The sequence below is a fragment of the Cherax quadricarinatus genome, chromosome 24, assembly GCF_038502225.1.
Source record: "Cherax quadricarinatus isolate ZL_2023a chromosome 24, ASM3850222v1, whole genome shotgun sequence".
Lineage (NCBI taxonomy): Eukaryota > Metazoa > Arthropoda > Malacostraca > Decapoda > Parastacidae > Cherax > Cherax quadricarinatus.
In genome coordinates, this window is record NC_091315.1 from 23,282,038 (window position 1) to 23,306,312 (window position 24,275).

The 24,275-nt window shown below is 42.2% G+C and overlaps 1 protein-coding gene across 1 annotated transcript in view; it reads left to right on the forward strand.

Annotated features, from left to right (window-relative positions):
* The window catches only part of LOC128690751 (protein psiQ-like), an 84,944-nt gene that overhangs the window by 40,455 nt on the left and 20,214 nt on the right, over positions 1–24,275 (forward strand). Inside the window, exons 5-6 of the mRNA XM_070088486.1 lie at positions 12,813–13,067; positions 14,680–14,934. Coding sequence (XP_069944587.1) covers positions 12,813–13,067; positions 14,680–14,934 — 510 coding nt within the window. The remainder of the gene's footprint in view (positions 1–12,812; positions 13,068–14,679; positions 14,935–24,275) is intronic.

Consider the following 24,275-nt stretch of genomic DNA (forward strand, 5'->3'; position numbering starts at 1 on the left):
TACTAGCGATATTCCTGAAATAATAGATTATGTAGAACAGGATGATAATAAACTATGTACAAATGCAGTAACTAGTAACATGGTCCTCAGACAAATAGAGAAACTAAAACCAATCAAATCCCCAGGCCCTGATGAACTATTTGCAAGGGTGTTAAAGGAATGTAAAAAGGAACTTAGCATACCTTTGGCTAATCTTTTTAACATATCACTACAAACTGGCATAGTACCTGATAAGTGGAAAATGGCAAATGTAATACCTATTTACAAGGCAGGTGACAGGTCCTTGGCTTCGAACTATAGACCAATAAGCCTTACCTTCATAGTGGGAAAATTTATGGAATCAATAACTGCTGAAGCAATTCATAGCCATCTTGACAGGCACAGATTCATTAATGAATCTCAACACGGTTTTACAAAGGGGCGTTCCTGCCTTACGAATTTACTAACTTGTTTTACTAAGGTGTTTGGGGAGGTAGATCATGGTAATGAATATGATATTGTGTATATGGACTTCAGTAAGGAGGCTGTTTACCTGGAGTTTACCTGGAGAGAGTTTCGGGGGTCAACGCCCCCGCGGCCCGGTCTGTGACCAGGCCTCCTGGTGGATCAGCGCCTGATCAACCAGGCTGTTGCTGCTGGCTGCACGCAAACCAACGTACGAGCCACAGCCCGGCTGATCAGGAACTGCCTTTAGGTGCTTGTCCAGTGCCAGCTTGAAGACTGCCAGGGGTCTGTTGGTAATCCCCCTTATGTGTGCTGGGAGGCAGTTGAACAGTCTCGGTCCCCTGACACTTATTGTATGGTCTCTTAACGTGCTAGTGACACCCCTGCTTTTCATTGCTGTAGGGCAATTTTCTGCGCGCTCTCAAAAAATATCGAAAAATTATGGAAATTGAGTTATTTATACAGAAAAATAGCTTAACTCTTTGGCAACATAATGGTACCAGAATGAATGTTCATACCTGAATATCAGGTATGGTGACGGCGATATGGGTAGCACGTCTGCTCACAACCCATATATTTCTTGGAAAATTTTCCTTGTTTTTTTATCGTTTTTTCTTGCATTATTCTTTCTAATATAATAACTGACTACTTTGCATGATATAAAAGTAGGCGAAGCTTATTTGTAGAGTGCCAGCCAATCAGGCACCATCTGGGAATGCTCGGCAGTACTCCCGCTCCAGAGAGAGCCAGGAGAAATTACTTCATTATTACGCTTATATCAGCTTATATATCAACTCTACGGCTTATTTATCTATCGGAATTGATCTAATATGATATAATAAACACTATAAATAACATACAAACATGTTATATACTCTAGACCGAATAAAATAAGCCATAATATGGCGAGAGACCATCTGGAATATTTCGATATGAATATGTTTCTCCTCTCATATGTCGTCTTTGAGTAAGAGAAAACGGTGTTTTGAAGAGAATAACTACACTAGAACATCAGTTTACTAAGAAATACTCCCAAACAAACGCGATTTTCGCGATTTTTTTTTTTCGAGACGGTGGGCCGGCCGGCGTTCCAGGTCAATATCTCGGAAGTAACTTATTCACCTAATGTACCTATTTCTTCCTTTATTACTTAATTAAATGGAATAATATTCATAGAAATTGTAGAATGATGATTTCTCTAATTTTATATGGCATATTTCTGGAAATATTCCAAATACTTTGGGAGTTATGTGGGAGTAAAGGGCAGATTCTTTTGCAACATTCCAAGAACTAACAAACTTTATTTTTTTGTGAAATAAAGATAAGTTATTTAGAGGAAAGCTCCCGAACAAAATTCGTATATATATAAGCATTGCTCTCTCGGCACCAAGTGTCCAAACAACCTTACGTCGTCCCATATAGGAATAAATCGCGCCCCAAGGGCATTTTCAGAAAATCAGTCCTTTTTCAGTCTTCTCAGTTGTTGTTTGAGGTATATTTTTGATAAATATTTTCAGGAAAGAGAGAAAACACTTTGTCTTGTGTCCCAAAACTGAAGGAAATCAGACAGTAAACAAAGGAGAAATAATTAATTGGATGACAGCCTCCATAAGGCTTTCGATAGAGTTCCACACCAGAGGCTATTGAGGAAACTTAAGGCACACGGAATACGAGGAGAAATTTTTTCCTGGGTAGAGGCATGACTGACAAATGGACAGCAGAGTTTGCATAAATGGGGAGAAATCAGAATGGGGACACGTCACAAGCGGTGTTCTTCAGGGGTCAGTTGTTGTTCACAATTTACATAAACGACATAGATGAGGGAATAAATAGCAACATAAGCAAATTTGCTGATGACACCAAAATATGCCGTCCAATTCATTCTAATGAGGACATTAGAGCACTCCAGGATGATTTGAATAGACCGGTGCAATGGTCGGAGAAGTGGCAGATGCAGTTTAATATTGACAAATGCAAAGTTCTAAATGTTGGACAGTTAAATAACCATGGCACATATAAGCTAAATAATGTAGATCTTAATACTACTGATTGCAAAAAGGATTTAGGAGTTCTCTCAGCGTTGAATGAGACTTTCAAAAATGAATAATAGAACCTTAAATCATTTATGTATTAAGGAAAGTCAAGAGTCGCAGTTCAACATATGACTGTTCCACAGCATGCCTAAATACCAGATCATGTTTGTTGTATGAGGGAGGCCATTGCAAATTAACCTGCACAAGAAATGAGCGAATGACTTCAGGCATATGTAACTTGGGAAAAAATTGCAAATGTTATGCCAAGCAATGTATGCCACTGAAGGAGGCTGTATCAGCAGTAAGATGTCGGAATGCTGTTTTGAGATTTGCTAGGCGCCCATATGCTGCAGCAGTTATTTGGTTGATGTGCGCTTCAGAAGATGTGCCTGGTGTTATACTCACCCCAAGATCTTTTTCCTTGAGTGAGGTTTGTAGTCTCTGGCCCCCTAGACTGTACTCCGTCTGCAGTCTCCTGTGCCCTTCCCCAATCTTCATGACTTTGCACTTGGTGGGGTTGAACTCCAGGAGCCAATTGCTGGACCAGGTCTACAGCCTGTCCAGATCCCTGTGCGTGCATGTGTGTGTGTTTGTGTGTTTGTGTGTGTGTGTGTGTGTGTGTGTGTGTGTGTGTGTGTGTGTGTGTGTGTGTGTGTGTGTGTGTGTGTGTGTGTGTGTGTGTGTGTGTGTGTGCATCTGTGTGTGCATGTGTGTGTGTGTGTGTGTGTGTGTGTACTCACCTAGTTGAGGTTGCAGGGGTCGAGTCCAAGCTCCTGGCCCCACCTCTTCACTGGTCGCTACTAGGTCACTCTCCCTGAACCGTGAGCTTTATCATACCTCTGCTTAAAGCTATGTATGGATCCTGCCTACACTACATCACTTCCCAAACTATTCCACTTCCTGACTACTCTGTGGCTGAAGAAATACTTCCTAACATCCCTGCAATTCATCTGTGTCTTCAACTTCCAACTGTGTCCCCTTGTTGCTGTGTCTCAGCTCTGGAACATCCTGTCTTCGTCCACCTTGTCAATTCTCCTAAGTATTTTGTATGTCGTTATCATGTCTCCCCTATCTCTCCTGCCCTCCAGTGCCGTCAGGTTGATTTCCCTTAACCTCTACTCGTAGGACATACCACTTAGCTCTGGAACTAGTCTTGTTGCAAACCTTTGCACTTTCTCTAGTTTGTTTACGTGCTTGGCTAGGTGTGGGTTCCAAACTGGTGCCGCATACTCCAATATGGGCCTACCGTACAAGGTGTACAGGGTCCTGAACGATTCCTTATTAAGATGTCGGAGTGCTGTTCTGAGGTTTGCTAGGCGCCCATATGCTGAAGCAGTTATTTGGTTGATGTGCCCTTCAGGAGATGTGCCTGGTGTTATATTCACCCCAAGAACTTTTTCCTTGAGTGAGGTTTGTAGTCTCTGGCCCCATAGACTGTTCTCTGTCTGCGGTCTTCTTTGCCCTTCCCCAATCTTCATGACTTTGCACTTGGTGGGGTTGAACTCCAGGAGCCAATTGCTAGGCCAGGTCTGCAGCCTGTCCAGATCCCTTTGCAGTTCTGCCTGCTCTTCGATCGAATGAATTCTACTCATCAACTTCACATCATCTGCAAACAGGGACACTTCGGAGTCTATTCCTTCCGTCATGTCGTTCACAAATACCAGAAACAACACTGGTCCTAGGACTGACCCCTGTGGGACCCCACTGGTCACAGGTGCCCACTCTGACACCTCGCCACGTACCACGACTCGCTGCTGTCTTCCTGACAAGTATTCCCTGATCCATTGTAGTGCCTTCCCTGTTATCCCTGCTTGGTCCTCCAGTTTTTGTATGCTCAGGCCAGTGGTCACCTGCAGTCATACCTGCCTAAGCTCTTGAGAGTTAGCGTGGGCTGTTAGCAAGCACCATGGCTTGTAGTGTTTAGAATCTCAATTTCAAGTGTTGAAGAAGGTGATTCTACTTCAGGAGGAAAATAGGAGGCTGAAGCTTCGCATAGATGAGTTTGGGAGCAAGTGTGAGAAGGATTTAGCTGGTAAGGAGAAAATGGTAACCAGCAGTGAGAGTGGCAGCCGCTTTAAGTGGCAAGTAGTTCACAGTTCAGGAAGAAGGAAGATGAGGAGAGTTAATAGAGATGTGAAGGTAGGAAATCGATTCTCTGTTCTCGAAGACGAGTGTACTTCAGTGGTTAGTGAGGTTGAAGGTACCACTGATTTCCCTGCTAATCAAGGTAAGAATATTTTAATAGTAGGCGATTCTCAGGTAAGGTATATGGACCATGCATTTTGTAACAGAGACAGAAAGGTCAGACAGAGAGTGTGTCTTTCTTGAGCTGGTGTTGGTGACATAGTCAGCAGGTTGGATAATATTATGGCAGGTAATGGGAACAAGCCCATTATCTGTCTTAGTGCTGGGGGTAATGACATTGGGAAGGGGAGGAGAGAGGAGCTGCTGGATAAGTACAGGTCAGCCGTAGAAGTAGTTAGGTCTAAGGGAGGGATCCCAGTCATATGTCGCATCTTGCCTAGAATGGGAGTGGGCAATAAATTGCTGGCTAGACAGGTACTGCAAGGAAATTGCAATCCCATTCACTGATAATTGGGACCTATTCTTTGGCAAACATGATATGTATGCAAGGGATGGGGTTCATCTCTCTGGGGATGGAGTGGTTACATTAGCCAATTCAATCGAGAGGGTAATTGATGACTTGCCTAAGAATTTAAACTGATAGATTATAGAGGTATGGGTGTTTGTGGGAAACAATCAGGCTGCAGCACTAGGGTTAAAAACAGCAATTGCTGGGATCCCTCAGGGATATGTTTAAAAGACAATATTCAAAATAAAGTTGCTTGTAATGGCAAATCAATTCATCAACAAACAAAGAGAAATAGTAGAGGGCAACCAGTGACTAGCTCCCTTAAGGTTTACTATAGAAATAGTAGGAGTCTAAGAAATAAGATAGATGAGTTAAGATTACTTGCAAGTGTAGGTAATATAGATATTATTGGTATAACAGAGACCTGGTTCAACCTGAAACATAGAGAAATGCCTTCTGAATGCAACATACAGGGTTATAAACTATTCCACACTGATACGGTCAACAGGAAGGGTGGTGGTGTGGTGATGTATATCAGAAAAAAATTAAATTGTTGTTTAGACATGATATAAGATTAGAAACATCGAACACAGAATCTGTTTGGCTTCAGTTTCTCGAAGGACGTGGCAAATTAATTTTGGCTATGATTTATAGGCCCCCAAACCTTGATAGGGAGGGCAGTAAGCTGTTATGGGAGGAAATTCATAAGGCATATAGATCTGAAAATGTTGTGATAATGGGAGATTTTAACTTTAGACAAGTTGACTGGAGCAATATGACAGGAAATCTTGAGTCTAGTGACTTTCTTGATACGGTTCAGAATTGCTTTATAGAACAGGTTGTGACAGAATCAACTAGAGTAAACAATCTGCTTGACTTGCTTCTTGCCAACAAAGAGTCACTAATTAATAATCTTGAGGTTAATGATGAGCTTGGGGAAAGTGATCACAAATCACTTAGTTTCAATATATCATGGAATTACCCAGATAACTGCAATCAAAGCTCTGTCCCAGATTTTCGCTTGACCGACTTCATGGGACTGAAAAATTACCTGGGTGGGCTAAATTGGGATGACCTGACTATGGGTCAGGTAGGTGATCTTGGTTGCCAATATGACGTTTTTCAGAGCATAGTTCTAGCTGCCCAGACAACTTTTGTTTCGAGTAGGGAAATTAGATCTAAAAAAATGATCACAAATGGATGAACAATAGATTAAAACATCTCATTGGTCAAAATAGTGGCATATATAGGCGTAACAAAATAGGAGATGGGCAGTTAAGAAATCAATATATTCAATTAAAGAGAGAAATAAAGAAAGGAATAAGAAAAGCAAAAAGGGATTATGAGGCTAAGGTCGCAAGAAGTTCAAAGACTAACCCAAAAGGGTTCTTTCCGGTACACAGAGGTAAGATTAGGGACAAGATTGGCCCACTTAAGAGTAACTCTGGTCAGATCACTGACAGTGATAAGGATATGTGTGAAATTCTCAATCCCTACTTCCTCTCAGTTTTCACCCAGTAAAATACTAGCGATATTCCTGAAATAATAGATTATGTAGAACAGGATGATAATAAACTATGTACAAATGTGGTAACTAGTGATATGGTCCTCAGACAAATAGAGAAACTAAAACCTAACAAATCCCCAGGCCCTGATGAACTATTTGCAAGGGTGTTAAAGGAATGTAAAGAGGAACTTAGCATACCTTTGGCTAATCTTTTTAACATGTCACTACAAACTGGCATAGTGCCTGATAAGTGGAAAATGGCAAATGTAATACCTATTTACAAGGCAGGTGACAGGTCCTTGGCTTCGAACTATAGACCAATAAGCCTTACCTTCATAGTGGGAAAATTTATGGAATCAATAACTGCCGAAGCAATTCGTAGCCATCTTGACAGGCACAGATTGATTAATGAATCTCAACACGGTTTTACAAAGGGGCGTTCCTGTCTTACGAATTTACTAACTTTTTTTACTAAGGTGTTTGGGGAGGTAGATCATGGTAATGAATATGATATTGTGTATATGGACTTCAGTAAGGAGGCTGTAGGGCAATTTTCCGTGCGCTCTCAAAAATAATCGAAAAATTATGGAAATTGAGTTATTTATACAGAAAAATAGCTTAACTCTTTGGCAACATAATGGTACCAGAATGAATGTTCATTTATATCAGGTACGGTGACGGCGATATGGGTAGCACGTCTGTTCACAACCCATATATTTCTTGGAAAATTTTCCTTGTTTTTTTTATCGTTTTTTCTTGCATTATTCTTTCTAATAACTGACTACTTTGCATCATATAAAAGTAGGCGGAGCTTATTCGTAGAGTGCCAGCCAATCAGGCACCATTTGGGAACGCTCGGCAGTACTCCCGCTCCAGAGAGAGCCAAGAGAAATTACTTCATTATTACGCTTGTATCAGATTATATATCAACCCTACGGGTTATTTATCTATCAGAATTGATCTAATATGATATAATAAACACTATAAATAACATACAAACATGTTATATACTCTAGACTGAATAAAATCAGCCATAATATGGCGAGAGACCATCGGGAATATTTCGATACGAATATGTTACTCCTCTCATATGTCGTCTTTGAGTAAGAGAAAACGGTGTTTTGAAGAGAATAACTACACTAGAGCATCAGTTTACTAAGAAATACACCCAAACAAACGCGATTTTTTTTTTCGAGACGGTGGGCCGGCCGGCGTTCTAGGCCAATATCTCGGAAGTAACTTATTCACCTAATGTACCTATTTCTTACTTTATTACTTAATTAAATGGAATAATATTCACAGGAATTATAGAATGATAATTTCTCTAATTTTATACGGCATATTTCTGGAAATATTCCAAATACATTGGGAGTTATGTGGGAGTAAAGGGCAGGTTTTTTTGCAACATTTCAAGAACTAACAAACTTTATTTTTTTGTGAAATAAAGATAAGTTATTTAGAGGAAAGCTCCCGAACAAAATTCGTATATATATAAGCATTGCTCTCTCGGCACCAAGTGTCCAAACAACCTTACGTCGTCCCATATAGGAATAAATCGCGCCCCAAGGGCATTTTCAGAAAATCAGTCCTTTTTCAGTCTTCTCAGTTGTTGTTTGAGGTATATTTTTGATAAATATTTTCAGGAAAGAGAGAAAACAATTTATCTTGTGTTCCAAAACTTAAAGAAATCGGACAGTAAACAAAGGAGAAACAATTAATTGGATGAAAGCCTCTGTAAGCCTTTTGATAGAGTTCCACACCAGAGGCTATTGAGGAAACTTAAGGAGGAGAAATTTTTCCTGGGTAGAGGCATGGCTGACAAATAGACAGCAGAGTTTGCATAAATGGGGAGAAATCAGAATGGGGACACATCACAAGCGGTGTTCTTCAGGGGTCAGTTGTTGTTCACAATTTACATAAACGACATAGATGAGGGAATAAATAGCAACATAAGCAAATTTGCTGATGACACCAAAATATGCCGTCCAATTCATTCTAATGAGGACATTAGAGCACTCCAGGATGATTTGAATAGACTGGTGTAATGGTCGGAGAAGTGGCAGATGCAGTTTAATATTGACAAATGCAAAGTTCTATATGTTGGACAGTTAAATAACCATGCCACATATAAGCTAAATAATGTAGAACTTAACACTACTGATTGCGAAAAGGATTTAGGAGTTCTCGTTAGCAGTAATCTAAAACCAAGACAACAGTGCATTAGTGTTCGCAAAAAAGCTAACAGAATTCTTGGCTTCATATCTAGAAGTATAAATAATAGAAGTCCTCAGGTTGTTCTTCAACTCTATATATCCTTGGTTAGGCCTCATTTAGACTATGCTGTATAATAATGTTGGCAGAATTACCAACAATATGTAAAGTAAAAGGACACAAGTTCAACCAATGTGACATTTTATTGTGGCAACGTTTCGCTCTCTAGGAGCTTTGTCATCGGTTTGACAAAACTCCTAGAGAGCGAAACGTTGCCACAATAAAATGTCACATTAGTTGCACTTGTGTCCTTTTACTAGACTATGCTGCTCAGTTCTTGTCACCGTATTACAGAATGGATATAAATGCTCTGGAAAACGTACAGAGGAGGATGACAAAGATGATCCCATGTATCAGAAATCTTCCCTATGAGGATAGGCTGAGGGCCCTGAATCTGCACTCTCTCGAAAGGCGTAGAATTAGGGGGGATATGATTGAGGTGTATAAATGGAAAACAGGAATAAATAAAGGGGATATAAATAGTGTGCCGAAAATTTCCAGCCAAGACAGGACTCGCAGCAATGGTTTCAAGTTGGAAAAATTCAGATTCAGGAAGGATATAGGAAAGCACTGGTTTGGTAATAGAGTTGTGGATGAGTGGAACAAACTCCCGAGTACAGTTATTAAGGCTAAAACGTTGTGTAGTTTTAAAAATAGGTTAGATAAATACATGAGTGGGTGTTGGTGGGTGTGAGTTGGACCTGACTAGCTTGTGCTGCTGGGTCTGGTGCAGTGCTCCATCCTTGAGTGAAGGTGACCAGACTGGGTAGGTCACTGGGCTAATCTGGGGGGAGGTGTCATTGGTCTAATTCGGGGGTGATGGACCTGCTCCACATGGGTCAGTAGGCCTGTTGCAGTGTTCCTTTCTTATGTTCTTATGTTCTTATCTCTTGTGTGGAACTGTGTCAAACGCCTTCTTGCAGTCCATTTCTTGTGCAGGTGTGTGTTTGTGTGTGTGTGTGTGTGTGTGTGTGTGTGTGTGTGTGTGTGTGTGTGTACTCACCTATTTGTACTCACCTATTTGTGGTTGCAGGGGTCGATCCACAGCTCCTGGCCCCGCCTCTTCGCTGATTGCTACTAGGTCCTCTCTCTCCTTGCCCCATGAGCTCTATCATACCTCGCCTTAAAACTATGTATGGTTCTTGCCTCCACTGCATCCCTTTCTAGGCTATTCCATGGCCTGACCACTCTATGACTGAAGAAATACTTCCTAACATCCCTTTGATTCATCTGAGTCTTCAACTTCCAATTGTGACCTCTTGTGTCTGTGTCCCATCTCTGGAACATCCCGTCTTTGTCCACCTTGTCTATTCCGCGCAGTATTTTATATGTCGTTATCATGTCTCCCCTGACCCTCCTGTCCTTCAGTGTCGTCAGGCCGATTTCCCTCAACCTTTCTTCGTAGGACAATCCCCGTAGCTCTGGGACTAGTCTTGTTGCAAACCTTTGCACTTTCTCTAATTTCTTGACATGCTTGACTAGGTGTGGATTCCAAACTGGTGCTGCATACTCCAGTATGGGCCTGACGTAGATGGTATACAGAGTCTTAAACGAATCCTTACTGAGGTATTGGAATGCTATCCGTAGGTTTGCCAGGCGTCCGTATGCTGCAGCAGTTATCTGATTGATGTGTGCCTCAGGAGATATGCTCGGTGTTATACTCACCCCCAGATCTTTTTCCTTGAGTGAGGTTTGCAGTCTTTGGCCATCTAAACTATATTGTGTCTGCGGTCTTCTTTGCCCTTCCCCAATCTTCATGACTTTGCATTTGGCAGGGTTAAATTCAAGGAGCCAGTTGCTGGACCAGGCTTGTAGCCTGTCCAGGTCTCTTTGTAGTCCTGCCTGATCCTCGTCCGATTTGATTCTTCTCATTAACTTCGCATCATCTGCAAACAAGGACACTTCTGGGTGTATCCCTTCCGTTATGTCGTTCACATATTCCAAGAGCAGAACAGGTCCTAGGACTGACCCCTGTGGAACCCCGCTTGTTACAGGCGCCCACTCTGACACCTCGTCGCGTACCATGACTCGTTGTTGCCTCCCTGTCAGATATTCACGGGGGTCGTCCCACAGTTACTAAAAACAACAGACATAGCCCCACTCCACAAAGGGGGCAGTAAAGCAACAGCAAAGAACTACAGATCAATAGCACTAACATCCCATATCATAAAAATCTTTGAAAGGGTCCTAAGAAGCAAGATCACCACCCATCTAGAAACCCATCAGTTACACAACCCAGGGTAACATGGGTTTAGAACAGGTCGCTCCTGTCTGTCTCAACTATTGGATCACTACGACAAGGTCCTAAATGCACTAGAAGACAAAAAGAATGCAGATGTAATATATACAGACTTTGCAAAAGCCTTTGACAAGTGTGACCATGGCGTAATAGCGCACAAAATGCGTGCTAAAGGAATAACAGGAAAAGTCGGTCGATGGATCTATAATTTCCTCACTAACAGAACACAGAGAGTAGTCGTCAACAGAGTAAAGTCCGAGGCAGCTACGGTGAAAAGCTCTGTTCCACAAGGCACAGTACTCGCTCCCATCTTGTTCCTCATCCTCATATCCGACATAGACAAGGATGTCAGCCACAGCACCGTGTCTTCCTTTGCAGATGACACCCGAATCTGCATGACAGTGTCTTCCATTGCAGACACTGCAAGGCTCCAGGCGGACATCAACCAAATCTTTCAGTGGGCTGCAGAAAACAATATGAAGTTCAACGATGAGAAATTTCAATTACTCAGATATGGTAAACATGAGGAAATTAAATCTTCATCAGAGTACAAAACAAATTCTGGCCACAAAATAGAGCGAAACACCAACGTCAAAGACCTGGGAGTGATCATGTCGGAGGATCTCACCTTCAAGGACCATAACATTGTATCAATCGCATCTGCTAGAAAAATGACAGGATGGATAATGAGAACCTTCAAAACTAGGGAGGCCAAGCCCATGATGACACTCTTCAGGTCACTTGTTCTATCTAGGCTGGAATATTGCTGCACACTAACAGCACCTTTCAAGGCAGGTGAAATTGCTGACCTAGAAAATGTACAGAGAACTTTCACGGCACGCATAACGGAGATAAAACACCTCAATTACTGGGAGCGCATGAGGTTCCTAAACCTGTATTCCCTGGAACGCAGGAGGGAGAGATACATGATTATATACACCTGGAAAATCCTAGAGGGACTAGTACCGAACTTGCACACGAAAATCACTCACTACGAAAGCAAAAGACTTGGCAGACGATGCACCATCCCCCCAATGAAAAGCAGGGGTGTCACTAGCACGTTAAGAGAGCATACAATAAGTGTCAGGGCCCCGAGACTGTTCAACTGCCTCCCAGCACACATAAGGGGGATTACCAACAGACCCCTGGCAGTCTTCAAGCTGGCACTGGACAAGCACCTAAAGTCAGTTCCTGATCAGCCGGGCTGTGGATCGTACGTTGGTTTGCGTGCAGCCAGCAGCAACAGCCTGGTTGATCAGGCTCTGATCCACCAGGAGGCCTGGTGACAGACCGGGCCGCGGGGGCGTTGACCCCCGGAACTCTCTCCAGGTAAACTCCAGGTAAGTGCCCTTCCTGATATGTGTGCCTGATCCTCTAGCATTTGCAGTAACCTCTTTTGAGGAACTGTGTCGAAGCCCTTCTTGCAGTGGAAAAATATGCAGTCGATCCACCCCTCTCTCTCTTGTGTGTGTGTGTGTGTGTGTGTGTGTGTGTGTGTGTGTGTGTGTGTGTGTGTGTGTGTGTGTGTGTGCGTGTGTGTGTGTGTGCGTGTGCTTGCGCGCGAGTGCGTGTTCGTTTGTTCTCAACGAGTTGTGGCCAGAAAGATGTTAATCTCATGAGCTCTGGCTTTAATTGAGACTTTTCGAAAATGAATAATAGAGCCTTAAATCATTTATGTATTAACGAAAGTCAAGAGTCGCAGTTCAACATATGACTGTTCCACAGCATGCCCAAACACCAGATCCTGCTTGTTGTACGAGGAAGGTCAGTGTAAATTAACCTGCGCAAGAAATGAGCGAGTGACTCCCGGCATTTGTAACTTGGGAAAAAATTGCAAGTGTTGTGCCAAGCAATGCACGCCACTGAAGTCGTGCACTGACATCAATGGCTTTTGTGTTCAAGACCGAAAGGACTGTGTTAATGGCTACATAAACGTGGGAGACTGTCAAGGTTATGGATGCATGTGCTGCAGCCGGGAACGTAAGTTGATCAAATCAACCAATTATTCCTGTTACCTTAAAATATCTATCAATTCAAAACTAATATATAACAGATATCAAACACTACTCTAAATGACTACAACTACTTAAATATATTAATACAAAAGCTAGTTTCCTGATTTAGAAAACAGTTAAAAGAAATACATTATTCATGATATTAATATACAGTAGGCTTTTAAAGTTTTATATAATTTTATTTAAATATTTACAAAATATTTGCAATGACGTATGCTAGTAACTAGTTGTCAGAGGAACTTATCCATAGACAGGTCTTTGTGTGTGTATGTGTGTGTGTGTGTGTGTGTGTGTGTGTGTGTGTGTGTGTGTGTGTGTGCTTGTGTGTGTGTGTGTGTGTGTGTGTGTGTGTGTGTGTGCTTGTGTGTGTGTGTGCTTGTGTGTGTGTGTGCTTTCGTTTGTTCTCACCGAGTTGTGGCGAGAAAGATGTTTACCTCATGAGTTCTGGCGTTAGATAAATACATGAGTGGGTGTTGGTGGGTGTGAGTTGGACCTGACTAGCTTGTGCTCCTGGGTCTGGTGCAGTGCTCCATCCTTGAGTGAAGGTGACCAGACTGGGTGGGTCACTGGGCTTATCTGGGGGGGGGGTGTCATTGGTCTAATCCGGGGGGGAGATGGACCTGCTCCACATGGGTCAGTAGGCCTGTTGCAGTGTTCCTTTCTTGTGTTCTTATGTTCTTATCTCTTGTGTGGAACTGTGTCAAACGCCTTCTTACAGTCCATTTCTTGTGCAGGTGTGTGTTTGTGTGTGTGTGTGTGTACTCACCTAGTTGTACTCACCTAGTTGAGGTTGCGGGGGTCGAGTCCGAGCTCCTGGCCCCGCCTCTTCACTGATCGCTACTAGGTCACTCTCCCTGAGCCGTGAGCTTTATCACACCTCTGCTTAAAGCTATGTATGGATCCTGCCTCCACTACATCGCTTCCCAAACTATTCCACTTACTGACTACTCTGTGGCTGAAGAAATACTTCCTAACATCCCTGTGATTCATCTGTGTCTTCAGCTTCCAACTGTGTCCCCTTGTTACTGTGTCCAATCTCTGGAACATCCTGTCTTTATCCACCTTGTCAATTCCTCTCAGTATTTTGTATGTCGTTATCATGTCCCCCCTATCTCTCCTGTCCTCCAGTTTCGTCAGGTTGATTTCCCTTAACCTCTCCTCGTAGGACATACCTCTTAGCTCTGGGACTAGTCTTGTTGCAAACCTTTGCACTTTCTCTAGTTTCTTCACGTGCTTGGCTAGGTGTGGGTTCCAAACTGGTGCCGCATACTCCAATATGGGCCTAACATACACGGTGTACAGGGTCCTGAATGTGTGTGTGTGTTTGTGTGTATGTGTGTGTGTGTGTGTGTGTGTGTGTGTGTGTGTGTCTGTGTGTGTGTGTGTGTGTGCGTGTGTGCGTGTGCTTGCGTGCGAGCGTGTGTTCGTTTGTTCTCAACGAGTTGTGGCCAGAAAGATGTTAATCTCATGAGTTCTGGCTTTCATTGAGACTTTTAGAAAATGAATAATAGAGCCTTAAATCATTTATGTATTAACGAAAGTCAAGAGTCGCAGTTCAATATATGACTGTTCCACAGCATGCCCAAACACCGGATCCTGCTTGTTGTACGAGGGAGGTCAGTGTAAATTAACCTGCGCAAGAAATGAGCGAGTAACTCCCGGCATTTGTAACTTGGGAAAAAATTGTAAGTGTTGTGCCAAGCAATGCACGCCACTGAAGTCGTGCACTGACATCAATGGCTTTTGTGTTCAAGACCGGAAGGACTGTGTTAATGGCTTCATAAACGAGGGAGACTGTCAAGGTTATGGATGCATGTGCTGCAGCCACGAACGTAAGTTGATCAAATTAACAAATTATTCCTGTTACCTTAAAATATCTATCAATTCAAAACTAATATATAACAGATATCAAACACTACTCTAAATGGCTACAACTACTTAAATTAATTAATACAAAAGCTAGTTTCCTGATTTAGAGAACAGTTAAAAGAAATACATTATTCATGATGTTAATATACAGTAGTCTTTTAAATTTTTATATAATTTTATTTAAATAGTTACAAAATATTTGCAATGACGTATGCTAGTAACTAGTTGTCAGAGGAACTTATCCATAGACAGGTCTTTGTGTGTGTATGTGTGTATGTGTGTATGAGTATGTGTGTGTGTGTGTGTGTGTGTGTGTGAGTGAGTGTGAGTGAGTGTGTGTGTGTGTGTGTGTGTGTGTGTGTGTGTGTGTGTGTGTGTGTGTGTGTGTGTGTGTGTGTGTGTGTGTGTGTGTGTGTGTGTGTGTGTGTGTGTGTGTGTGCTTTCGTTTGTTCTCACCGAGTTGTGGCGAGAAAGATGTTTACCTCATGAGTTCTGGCGTTGAATGAGACTTTCAAAAATGAATAATAGAACCTTAAATCATTTATGTATTAAGGAAAGTCAAGAGTCGCAGTTCAACATGTGACTGTTCCACAGCATGCTAAAATACCAGATCATGTTTGTTGTATGAGGGAGGCCATTGCAAATTAACCTGCACAAGAAATGAGCGAGTGACTTCAGGCTTTTGTAACTTGGGAAAAAATTGCAAATGTTGCGCCAAGCAATGTACGCCACTGAAGGAGGCTGTATCAGCATTAAATGTTGCTTTTTTGTTTACCCTCCGATTTCCTCCAGTTTTGGTACACAAGACAACGTGTTTTCACTTTTTCTAGAAAATATTTATCAAAAATATACCTTAAACAACTACTGAGAAAAGACTGAAAAAGGACTGATTTACTGAAAATGCCCTTTGGCAGGTTGCTTGTCCTATATGGGACGACGTAAGGTTGTTTGGACACTTGGTGTCGTCAAGTTGATTTCCCTTAACCTCTCCTCGTAGGACATACCTCTTTGCTCTGGAACTAGTCTTGTTGCAACCTCTGCACTTTCTCTAATTTGTTTACGTGCTTGGCTAGGTGTGGGTTCCAAACTGGTGCCGCATACTCCAATATGGGTCTAATGTACATGGTGTACAGGGTCCTGAATGATTCCTTATTAAGATGTCGGAATGCTGTTCTGAGGTTAGCAAGGCGCCCATATGCTGAAGCAGTTATTTGGTTGATGTGCGCTTCAGGAGATGTGCCTGGTGTTATACTCACCCCAAGAACTTTTTCCTTGAGTGAGGTTTGTAGTCTCTGGCCGCATAGACTGTACTCCGTCTGCTGTCTTCTTTGCCCTTCCCCAATCTTCATGACTTTGCACTTGGTGGGGTTGAACTCCAGGAGCCAATTGCTAGACCAGGTCTGCAGCCTGTCCAGATCCCTTTGTAGTTCTGCCTGGTCTTCGACTGAATGAATTCTTCTCATCAACTTCACGTCATCTGCAAACAGGGACACTTCGAAGTCTATTCCTTCCGTCATGTCGTTCACAAATACCAGGAACAACACTGGTCCTAGGACTGACCCCTGTGGGACCCCACTGGTCACAGGTGCCCACTCTGACACCTCGCCACGTACCACGACTCGCTGCTGTCTTCCTGACAAGTATTCCCTGATCCATTGTAGTGCCTTCCCTGTTATCCCTGCTTGGTCCTCCAGTTTTTGTATGCTCAGGCCAGTGGTCACCTGCGGTCATTCCTGCCTAAGCTCTTGAGAGTTAGCGTGGGCTGTTACCAAGCACCATGGTTTGTAGTGTTTTAGAATCTCTGGTTCAAGTGTTGAAGAAGGAGATTCTACTTCTTCAGGAGGAAAATAGGAGGCTGAAGCTTCGCATAGATGAGTTTGGGAGCAAGTGTTAGAAGGATTTAGTTGGTAAGGAGAAAATGGTCACCAGCAGTGATAGTGGCAGCCGCTTTAAGTGGCAAGTAGTTCACAGTTCTGGAAGAAGGAAGATGAGGAGAGTTAATAGAGAAGATGTGAAGGTAGGAAATCGATTCTCTGTTCTCCAAGACGAGTGTACTTCAGCGGTTAGTGAGGTTGAAGGTACCACTGATTTCCCTGCTAATCAAGGTAAGAATATTTTAATAGTAGGCGATTCTCAGGTAAGATATATGGGCCATGCATTTTGTAACAGAGACAGAAAGGTCAGACAGAGAGTGTGTCTTTCTGGAGCTGGTGTTGGTGACATAGTCAGCAGATTGGATAATATTATGGCAGGTAATGGGAACAAGCCCATTATCTGTCTTAGTGCTGGGGGTAATGACATTGGGAAGGGGAGGAGAGAGGAGCTGCTGGATAAGTACAGGTCAGCCGTAGAAGTAGTTAGGTCTAAGGGAGGGATCCCAGTCATATGTCGCATCTTGCCTAGAATGGGAGTGGGCAATAAATTGCTGGCAAGACAGGTACTGCAAGGAACTTGCAATTACATTCACTGATAATTGGGACCTATTCTTTGGCAAACATGATATGTATGCAAGGGATGGGGTTCATCTCTCTGGGGATGGAGTGGTTACATTAGCCAATTCAATCGAGAGGGTAATTGATGACCTGCCTAGGAATTTAAACTGATAGATTATAGAAGTATGGGTGTTTGTGGAAAACAATCAGGCTGCAGCACTAGGGTTAAAAACAGCAATTACCGGGATCCCTCAGGGATATGTTTAAAATACAATATTCAAAATAAAGTTGCGTGTAATGGCAAATCAATTGATCAACAAACAAAGAGAAATAGTAGAGGGCAACCAGTGACTAGCTCACTTAAGGTTTACTATAGAAATAGTAGGAGTCTAAGAAATAAGATAGATGAGTTAAGATTACTTGTAAGTGTAGGTAATATAGATATTATTGGTATAACAGAGACCTGGTTTAACCTGAAACATAGAGAAATGCCTTCTTAATGCAACATACAGGGTTATAAACTATTCCACACTGCTACGTTCAACAGGAAGGGTGGTGGTGTGGTGATGTATGTCAGAAAAAATTTAAATGTTGTCTTAGACATGATATAAGATTAGAAACATCGAACACAGAATCTGTTTGGCTTCAGTTTCTCGACAGACGTGGCAAATTAATTTTGGGTATGATTTATAGGCCCCCAAACCTTGATAGGGAGGGCAGTAAGCTGTTATGGTAGGAAATTCATAAGGCATCTAGATCTGAAAATGTTGTGATAATGGGAGATTTTAACTTTAGACAAGTTGATTGTAACAATATGACAGGAAATCTTGAGTCTTGTGACTTTCTTGATACGGTTCAGAATTCCTTTTTAGAACAGGTTGTGACAGAACCAACTAGAGTAATCAATCTGCTTGACTTGCTTCTTGCCAACAAAGAGTCACTAATTAATTATCTTGAGGTTAATGATGAACTTGGGGAAAGTGATCACAAATCACTTAGTTTCAATATATTATGGAATTACCCAGATAACTGCAATCAAATCTCTGTCCCAGATTTTCGCTTGACCGACTTCATGGGACTGAAAAATTACCTGGGTGGGCTAAATTGGGATGTCCTGACTATGGGTCAGGTAGGTGATCTTGGTTGCCAATATGACGTTTTTCAGAGCATAGTTCTAGCTGCCCAGACAACTTTTGTTTCGAGTAGGGAAATTAGATCTAAAAAAATGATCCCAAATGGATGAACAACAGATTAAAACATCTCATTGGTCAAAATAATGGCATATATAGGCGTAACAAAAGTGCGGATGGGCAGTTAAGAAATCAATATATTCAATTAAAGAGAGAAATAAAGAAAGGAATAAGAAAAGCAAAAAGGAATTATGAGGCTAAGGTCGCAAGGAATTCAAAGACTAACCCAAAAGGGTTCTTTCCGGTATACAGAGGTAAGATTCGGGGCAAGATTGGCCCACTTAAGAGTAACTCTGGTCAGATCACTGACAGTGATAAGGATATGTATGAAATTCTCAATTCCTACTTCCTCTCAGTTTTCACCCAGGAAAACACTAGCGATATTCCTGAAATAATAGATTATGTAGAACAGGATGATAATAAACTATGTACAAATGTGGTAACTAGTGACATGGTCCTCAGACAAATAGAGAAACTAAAACCTAACAAATCCCCAGGCCCTGATGAACTGTTTGCAAGGGTGTTAAAGGAATGTAAAGAGGAACTTAGCATACCTTTGGCTAATCTTTTTAACATATCACTACAAACTGGTATAGTACCTGATAAGTGGAAAATGGCAAATGTAATACCTATTTACAAGGCAGGTGACAGGTCCTTGGCTTCGAACTATAGACCAATAAGCCTTACCTTCATAGTGGGAAAATTTATGGAATCAATAACTGCCGAAGCAATTCGTAGCCATCTTGACAGGCACAGATTGATTAATGAATCTCAACACGGTTTTACAAAGGGGCGTTCCTGTCTTACGAATTTACTAAGTTTTTTTACTAAGGTGTTTGGGGAGGTAGATCATGGTAATGAATATGATATTGTGTATATGGACTTCAGTAAGGAGGCTGTAGGGCAATTTTCTGCGCGCTCTCAAAAAAAAATCGAAAAATTATGGTAATTGAGTTATTTATACAGAAAAATAGCTTAACTCTTTGGCAACACAATCGTACCAGAATGAATGTTCATTTATATCAGGTATGGTGATGGCGATATGGGTAGCACGTCTGCTCACAACCCATATATTTCTTGGAAAATTTTCCTTGTTTTTTTTATCGTTTTTTCTTGCATTATTCTTTCTAATAACTGACTACTTTGCATCATAAAAAGTAGGCGGAGCTTATTCGTAGGGTGCGAGCCAATCAGGCACCATCTGGGAACGCTCGGCAGTACTTCCGCTCTAGAGAGAGCCAGGAGAAATTACTTCATTATTACGCTTATATCAGCTTATATATCAACTCTACGGCTTATTTATCTATCGGAATTGATCTAATATGATATAATAAACACTATAAATAACATACAAACATGTTATATACTCTAGACTGAATAAAATAAGCCATAATATGGCGAGAGACCATCTGGAATATTTCGATATGAATATGTTACTCCACTCATATGTCGTCTTTGAGTAAGAGAAAACGGTGTTTCGAAGAGAATAACTGCACTAGAGTATCAGTTTACTAAGAAATACACCCAAACAAACGCGATTTTCGCGATTTTTTTTTTTTCGAGACGGTGGGCCGGCCGGCGTTCCAGGCCAATATCTCGGAAGTAACTTATTCACCTAATGTACCTATTTCTTCCTTTATTACTTAATTAAATGGAATAATATTCACAGAAATTATAGAATGATGATTTCTCTAATTTTATACAGCATATTTCTGGAAATATTCCAAATACTTTGGGAGTTATGTGGGAGTAAAGGGCAGATTCTTTTGCAACATTCCAAGAACTAACAAACTTTATTTTTTTGTGAAATAAAGATAAGTTATTTAGAGGAAAACTCCTGAACAAAATTCGTATAAGCATTGCTCTCTCGGCACCAAGTGTCCAAACAACCTTACGTCGTCCCATATAGGAATAAATCGCGCCCCAAGGGCATTTTCAGAAAATCAGTCCTTTTTCAGTCTTCTCAGTTGTTGTTTGAGGTATATTTTTGATAAATATTTTCAGGAAAGAGAGAAAACACTTTGTCTTGTGTTCCAAAACTTAAAGAAATCGGACAGTAAACAAAGGAGAAACAATTAATTGGATGACAGCCTCTGTAAGCCTTTCGATAGAGTTCCACACCAGAGGCTATTGAGGAAACTTAAGGCACACGTAATAGGAGGAGAAATTTTTCCTGGGTAGAGGCATGGCTGACAAATAGACAGCAGAGTTTGCATAAATGGGGAGAAATCAAAATGGGGACACATCACAAGCGGTGTTCTTCAGGGGTCAGTTGTTGTTCACAATTTACATAAACGACATAGAAGAGGGAATAAATAGCAACATAAGCAAATTTGCTGATGACACCAAAATATGCCGTCCAATTCATTCTAATGAGGACATTAGAGCACTCCAGGATGATTTGAATAGACTGGGGCAATGGTCGGAGAAGTGGCAGATGCAGTTTAATATTGACAAATGCAAAGTTCTAAATGTTGGACAGTTAAATAACCATGCCACATATAAGCTAAATAATGTAGATCTTAATACTACTGATTGCGAAAAGGATTTAGGAGCTCTCGTTAGCAGTAATCTAAAACCAAGACAACAGTGAATTAGTGTTCCCAAAAAAGCTAACAGAATTCTTGGCTTCATATCTAGAAGTATAAATAATAGAAGTCCTCAGGTTGTTCTTCAACTCTATATATCCTTGGTTAGGCCTCATTTAGACTATGCTGCATAATAATGTTGGCAGAATTACCAACAATATGTAAAGTAAAAGGACACAAGTTCAACCAATGTGACATTTTATTGTGGCAACGTTTCGCTCTCTAGGAGCTTTGTCATCGGCTTGACAAAACTCCTAGAGAGCGAAACGTTGCCACAATAAAATGTCACATTAGTTGCACTTGTGTCCTTTTACTAGACTATGCTGCTCAGTTCTTGTCACCGTATTACAGAATGGATATAAATGCTCTGGAAAACGTACAGAGGAGGATGACAAAGATGATCCCATGTATCAGAAATCTTCCCTATGAGGATAGGCTGAGGGCCCTGAATCTGCACTCTCTCGAAAGGCGTAGAATTAGGGGGGATATGATTGAGGTGTATCAATGGAAAACAGGAATAAATAAAGGGGATATAAATAGTGTGCCGAAAATTTCCAGCCAAGACAGGACTCGCAGCAATGGTTTCAAGTTGGAAAAATTCAGATTCAGGAAGGATATAGGAAAGCACTGGTTTGGTAATAGAGTTGTGGATGAGCGGAACAAACTCCCGAGTACAGTTATTAAGGCTAAAACGTTGTGTAGTTTTAAAAATAGGTTAGATAAATACATGAGTGGGTGTTGGTGGGTGTGAGTTGGACCTGACTAGCTTGTGCTGCTGGGTCTGGTGTAGTGCTCCATCCTTGAGTGAAGGTGACCAGACTGGGTGGGTCACTGGGCTAATCCAGGGGGGTGTCATTGGTCTAATCCGGGGGTGACATGGACCTGCTCCACATGGGTTAGTAGGCCTGTTGCAGTGTTCCTTCTTTCTTATGTTCTTATGTTATCTCTTGTGTGGAACTGTGTCAAACGCCTTCTTGCAGTCCATTTCTTGCGCAGGTGTGTGTGTGTGTATGTGTGTGTGTGTACTCACCTAGTTGTACTCACCTAGTTGAGGTTGCGGGGGTCGAGTCCGAGCTCCTGGCCCCGCCTCTTCACTGATCGCTACTAGGTCACTCTCCCTGAGCCGTGAGCTTTATCATACCTCTGCTTAAAGCTATGTATGGATCCTGCCTCCACTACATCGCTTCCCAAACTATTCCACTTACTGACTACTCTGTGGCTGAAGAAATACTTCCTAACATCCCTGTGATTCATCTGTGTCTTCAGCTTCCAACTGTGTCCCCTTGTTACTGTGTCCAATCTCTGGAACATCCTGTCTTTGTCCACCTTGTCAATTCCTCTCAGTATTTTGTATGTCGTTATCATGTCCCCCCTATCTCTCCTGTCCTCCAGTGTCGTCAGGTTGATTTCCCTTAACCTCTCCTCGTAGGACATACCTCTTAGCTCTGGGACTAGTCTTGTTGCAAACCTTTGCACTTTCTCTAGTTTCTTCACGTGCTTGGCTAGGTGTGGGTTCCAAACTGGTGCCGCATACTCCAATATGGGCCTAACATACACGGTGTACAGGGTCCTGAATGTGTGTACTCACCTATTTGTGGTTGCAGGGGTCGAGTCCTAGCTCCTGGCCCCGCCTCTTCACCGGTTGCTACTAGACCCTCTCTCTCCCCGCTCCATGAGCTTTATCAAACCTCGTCTTAAAACTGTGTATGGTTCCTGCCTCCACTACGTCATTTTCTAGGCTATTCCACTGCCTTACAACTCTATGACTGAAGAAATACTTCCTACTATCTCTCTGACCCATTTGTGTCTTCAACTTCCAATTGTGGCCTCTTGTTTGTGTGTCCCCTCCCTGGAACATCCTGTCCTTGTCCACCTTGTCTATTCCACGCAGTATTTTATATGTCGTTATCATGTCTCCCCTGACCCTCCTGTCCTCCAGTGTCGTCAGGCCGATTTCCCTTAATCTTTCTTCATAGGACATTCCCCTTAGCTCTGGAACTAACCTTGTTGCAAACCTTTGTACTTTCTCTAGTTTCTTGACGTGCTTTATCAAGTGCGGGTTCCAAACAGGTGCTGCATACTCCAGTATGGGCCTGACATACACGGTGTACAGTGTCTTGAATGATTCCTTACTAAGGTGTCGGAATGCTGTTCTCAGGTTTGCCAGGCGCCCATATGCTGCAGCAGTTAACTGATTGATGTGTGCTTCCGGAGACATGCTCGGTGTTATACTCACCCCAAGATCTTTCTCCTTGAGTGAGGTTTGCAGTCTTTGGCCACCTAGCCTATACTCTGTCTGTGGTCTTCTGTGCCCTTCCCCTATCTTCATGACTTTGCATTTGGCAGGATTAAATTCGAGAAGCCATTTGCTGGACCAGGTGTCCAGTCTGTCCAGGTCTCTTTGAAGTCCTGCCTGGTCCTCATCAGATTTAATTCTCCTCATTAACTTCACATCATCTGCAAACAGGGACACTTCTGAGTCTAACCCTTCCGTCATGTCGTTCACATATACCAAAAATAGCACTGGTCCTAGGACCGACCCTTGTGGGACCAAGCTCGTCACAGGTGCCCACTGTGATACATCATTACGTACCATGACTCGTTGTTGCCTCCCTGTCAGGTATTCTCTGATCCATTGCAGTGCTCTTCCTGTTATATGCGCCTGATGCTCTAGCTTCTGCACTAATCTCTTGTGAGGAACTGTGTCAAAGGCCTTCTTGCAGTCCAAGAAGATGCAATCAACCCACCCCTCTCTCTCTTGTCTTACTTCTGTTATTTTATCGTAAAACTCCAGAAGGTTTGTGACACAGGATTTGCCTTCCGTGAATCCGTGCTGGTTGGCATTTATACTCCTGTTCCGTTCCAGGTGCTCCACCACTCTCCTCCTGATAATCTTCTCCATAATTTTGCATACTATACACGTCAATGACACAGGTCTATAGTTTAGTGCCTCTTTTCTGTCTCCTTTTTTGAAAATGGGAACTACATTTGCCGTCTTCCATACCTCAGGTAGTTGCCCAGTTTCCAGGGATGTGTTGAAGATTGTGGTAAGTGGTACGCACAACATATCTGCTCCCTCTCTAAGGACCCATGG